Source organism: Engraulis encrasicolus, chromosome 7 (assembly GCF_034702125.1).
Source record: "Engraulis encrasicolus isolate BLACKSEA-1 chromosome 7, IST_EnEncr_1.0, whole genome shotgun sequence".
In the NCBI taxonomy this organism is placed as follows: domain Eukaryota; kingdom Metazoa; phylum Chordata; class Actinopteri; order Clupeiformes; family Engraulidae; genus Engraulis; species Engraulis encrasicolus.
The window spans coordinates 31,614,607-31,619,606 of record NC_085863.1 but is presented as its reverse complement, the minus strand read 5'-3'; the positions used below and the strand labels follow the sequence as shown (position 1 = coordinate 31,619,606).

At 42.8% G+C, this 5,000-nt stretch overlaps 1 protein-coding gene across 1 annotated transcript in view; it reads right to left on the bottom strand.

The window, feature by feature from the left end:
• Window positions 1–4,535, bottom strand: part of LOC134451809 (uncharacterized) — an 83,755-nt gene extending 79,220 nt beyond the window's left edge. The window contains exon 1 of the mRNA XM_063202208.1: window positions 4,381–4,535. Coding sequence (XP_063058278.1) covers window positions 4,381–4,464 — 84 coding nt within the window. The 5' untranslated portion in view covers window positions 4,465–4,535. The remainder of the gene's footprint in view (window positions 1–4,380) is intronic.
• Between the last annotated feature and the right edge of the window lie 465 nt (window positions 4,536–5,000).

Here is a 5,000-nt window from a genome sequence, read left to right as displayed (position 1 = left end):
TCTTCTCTTCTGTTCTGTTCTGTTCTCTTCTCTTCTCTTCTCGTATTCTGCTTTTTCTTCTTCTCCTCTCCCTGGTATCTTACACCCTGGTGTGTCTCTTTCCCCCATGCTCATTTCCTCTCTCTCTCTCTCTCTCTCTCTCTCTCTCTCTCTCTCTCTCTCTCTCTCTCTCTCTCTCTCTCTCTCTCTCTCTCTCTCTCTCTCTCTAACCTCCCCCATCTCTTTTTCTCACTCTTTCCCTCACTCTCCTCTGCTGTTTACTTCTCTTTCTTCATTTCCCCTCAGTCTCTTCCCTCCCTCTTTCCATTTCCCCTCTTCTCTTTTTACTCTCCTCTCATCTTTCTCCTTTTACCCCCTCTCTCCTCCTCCCTCTCCTCTGTCTTCCCTCCCTCTCTCCCTCACTAGCCCCATCTCTCCCCCTCCTCTCTGTTTTTTCTCTCTTCTCTTCCTGATGAGCTTTTGAGAGTGAGGCCCCATCAGACACACACACACACACACACACACACACACACACACACACACACGCCCCTCCTGAGTGAGCATGGAGGAGAGAGAGAGGAGAGAGGGGGATAGAGAGGGGAGGAGGAAGAGAGAGGGGGATAGAAGGGGAGAGAGGAGAGAGCAGGAAGCTTCAAGTCTTAATCCGAGCTCCAAATGGGAAATAAATGAGCTGCTTCACACTTAACTAGCTCACACACACACACACACACACACACACACACACACACACACACACACACACAGAGAGAAACACATACACACACACATACACACAGATGCACATGGAAACACACACACACACACACACACACACACACACACACACACACACACACACACACACACACACACACACACACACACACACACACGCACGCGCACACACACACACAAACACACACGCGCGTGCACGCACACACTCGCGCACGCACACACTCGCGCACACACCCACACACTCACACACACAGCTACATACACACACACACACACACACACACACACACACACACACACACACACACACACACACACACACACACACACACAGATGCATACACGCACGCACCCACACACTACATACACACACACGAGCGCGTGCACGCACCCGCACTCACACACATGCACACACGCACATGCACACACACACTTACCCACATTCACACACACACACACACTACACTACACACACACACACACACACACACACACACACACACACACACACACACACACACACACACACACACACACACACACACACACACACACACACTTACTTAACTAGCTCTCATTTGCATGGGTTCTGTCTCCTGCAGCTCAGGATGTCTCCCCTGGCACTAATGCTCGGGGCGGAGGGACACAGGGGTGCGACAGGGAGGGGAGGAGTGATGCGACTCCTCTGCTGTGATATAGCATGTCTGTGCTTTGCTAATGTTGTGCGATTTGATGCGTTGTGTTCAGCTTTGCTGTGTTAGTTTTGTGCAGTATTGGGTGGTGTGGTGTAATGTGATGTGTTATATTGCATTGCGTTGTGATGCGCTGCGTCGTGGTGCGTTGCGTTGTGCTGCGTTGCGTTGCGGTGCGTTGTGGTGCGGTGCATTGCATTGCATTGTTTTGTGTTGTGCTGTGTGGTTCAATGTGTTGTGTTGTGCTGTGTTGTACTGAGCTGTGCTGTGCTGTGCTGTGCTGTGCTCTGCTGAATCTGTAGTCTATAATACACTTCAGATATTGTATACAGTAAATTACATATAGTATTAAATTACATAGTATAAGGAGTGACTGATTACAGTTTTTGCCGACTGCTTGCACACAATTTGCAAAATTTGGCTCATAGAGTCAAAACTCTACACACAAGCCAATTACGCTCAACACTTGAGATAAACCCATCACATATATGGCAACATGAAGCTCTGCTATAAAAGCATAAACATTGCCATAAAAACCTTACAATCTTTTGTCAAAACCTCACTTTCATGTCAAAAGACATACAAAAGCACCAAATGAGAAAACAAATTAGAATAACTTTAAAACAGTTGTCTGCTTTATACAAAACACAGCAGTCTTTCTTTTTGGAGCAGTCTATTCAGTCTCACAGAATGTACATTTTCACAAGACCCCAAAATTCAATACTGTACATTACAAAACTGCACCTTACAGTACAGGATATTAAACCGAAGCAAAATATATCTCAAACAGTAGGACTACATCACTCTCAACACAACAGTGTGTAGGTGAGCGTACGTAGTATGTACCTTTTTTGTGTATTGGTTATATTCACAAATTTTCAAACATCTAAATATGATATAAATATGGGGTTACGTCAACATGCTGTAATGACAATCATCAATGACAATCAAGTCAATATAGGCTACTTTGTTTGGTTATGAGGTATGAGGTATTCACGAAATACAATACATTTTCACAGACACACTATGCAGCTGACATCTACTACATGACATCATCAAAATTATATCATGTTCAGTCAGTTTGCTCAAGTGGTCTTGCTTGGTTGTGTTCTGAAAATGACACTATTTCTACAAACTATCATGTTCACATTACCTAACATGTGATGATGAAGACAAAAGGCTACTCTTGGCGGCATGTATCAGGCTAGGTTTTACAGTACGTGAGTCAGTCAATGCCATACTCCATATTCTACACTTTAGTACCATTGTACTATTCGCCTTGTTTAGCATACAAGCAATCAAAGTAAAACAAATAAATGCAAAATAAAACAAATGTAATGTAATATAAAGCATGCAACTTTGTAACATGGCAGAACAGTGTTCAATTTTGAAAGCATGTGTTTTATTGTCTGTGTCTAAATCTTGTCATACATCAGTGTGTTTTGTTTTTTTAACAGATGTGTTTTCACAATGACACTCTGAGATTTTACTTTTGAACAAAGTGTCTTGTGTATGAAATTGTGTGTAGACAGCTGGAGTCTGTGTGTTGCGTAAAGGACCAAGTGCCTTGCTAAACCGGTATGAAAGTGTAATGCTTACTTTTGTTTAAAGTCAAGCAATAAGTGTTTAAGTTATGCACCAACAACTTAACGATATGCTACTTTGGTTTAAGCATCTGCCTATAGTGTTTAAGCAGTAGGCAAAAACTGTAATAAGTGCAGTCATATACAGTACATATTTATCTATTCCTCTATTGAAGACAGTTTCTTTGAAGTAACCATGGTTTTAGCTCTGCTAATAGTGAGCATCAGTAATGGAGATGCAGCGTGCTGTTGTGATATAGCGACAGCACAAGGAATCAAGAGCCATCCATATGTATTAAGCCTTCAATCCTCAAGATCACACCCCTGCCTGCCTATATCTTCATCAGATAGAGCAGCCTGCACACGCACACACAGACACACACGCACACGCACACACACACACACACACACACACACACACACACACACACACACACACACACACACACACACACACACACACGTAACAAGCTTGTACGGCAGGGGAGTGTGTTTCCATAGCAAGATTAGTGCTGTGGGGGGAGGACCCACAATGCATTGCGAGGTGCATTAACGACAATAATTAATGCTTGATTTTGCAATTCATGTTCCTAGCTGGAGTGCAATCGTGTTCCCTTGCTCGTGTTCCTTGCTGCGTGTTGCTTTTCATTTCAGTTAATGCAGAGTCTTCTGTTTTATGTTTCAATAGCGTTTGCGGATCTACATGCAGTACATAGCCTTTTTTGCTGTGGCGTGCCGAGGGATAGAGAAGAGAAGAGAAGAGAAGAGTAGAGGAGTAGTACAACAGAATAATGCTCCCCTGGTAAAAAATAATGGAGGAACGCTCTGTGTACAGTAATACACAGTACAGTAGAATAGAGTAGTGTAGAGTAGGCTGTAATAGTAGAGTAGAGTAGACAAGAGTAGTAGAGTAGAGTAGAGCAGAGCAGAGTAGAGTAGAGTAGAGTAGAGTAGAGTAGAGTGGTGTGGTTTAATGGAATAATGTACCCGTTGGCTCCCCTGGTAAGATGGTGGAGGAAAGCTCTGTGAAGGGTGATTCCAATACAGTAGAGTAGTGTAGTGTAGAGTAGACTTAAATAGTAGAGTAGAGTAGAGTAGAGTAGAGTAGAGTAGAGTAGAGTAGAGTAGAGTAGAGTACAGTAGAGTACAGTAGAGTACAGTAGAGTAGAGTAATAGAGTAGAGTAGAGTAGAGTAGAGTAGAGTAGAGTAATAGAGTAGAGTAGAGTAATAGAGTAGAGTAGAGTAGAGTAGAGTAGAGTAGAGCAGTAGAGTAGAGTAGAGTAGAGTAGAGTAGAGTAGAGTAGTAGAGTAGAGTAGAGTAGAGTAGAGTAATCGAGTTGATGGAGTAGAGAAGAGTACAGTAGTGTAGTATAATAGAAAAGGGCATTACCTGTTGGCTCTCCTGGTAGGATGGGGGAGGAGCGCTCTGGGTGGCCATCATTGTCAGTGCTGGTGCTGGGGACACATGTTGCATTATGGTACACCTTCACATGGAGACTGTAGGAGAGACAGAGATGAACACACACACACACACACACATGCACACACACACGTACGGACACGCGCGCACACGCACAGACACACACACACACACGCACACACACAAAGACAGAAAGAGACAGAGGTCAATATGAAAGCCAATATGTAAATGCATAGATCAAGGTAATTACCAAGGCTGACACAACACACAAAAACAAATAAACAAACAAATATTGTTAACGAGGCTGCACTTGTTAACAAGGCTTTGGTATCATATGATGACCTAGAAACACCACTGGTATGGTGTTCATTGTATACTGCAATAATATTGTGTTTGAATTCAGCAAATAATATATTTCTAATTCTTCAATATAACGGATATGCAATCAGGGCCAACCAAAAAAAAAACAACCAAATACAAAAAAAGCATGAAGACTGATGTCTCTGTTGTCTTTTTGTTAATTCACTACAGGAGAGAGCCAATATTAATTAATTACATTACTCAAGTGTGTGATGATGTTCTACCAGTTA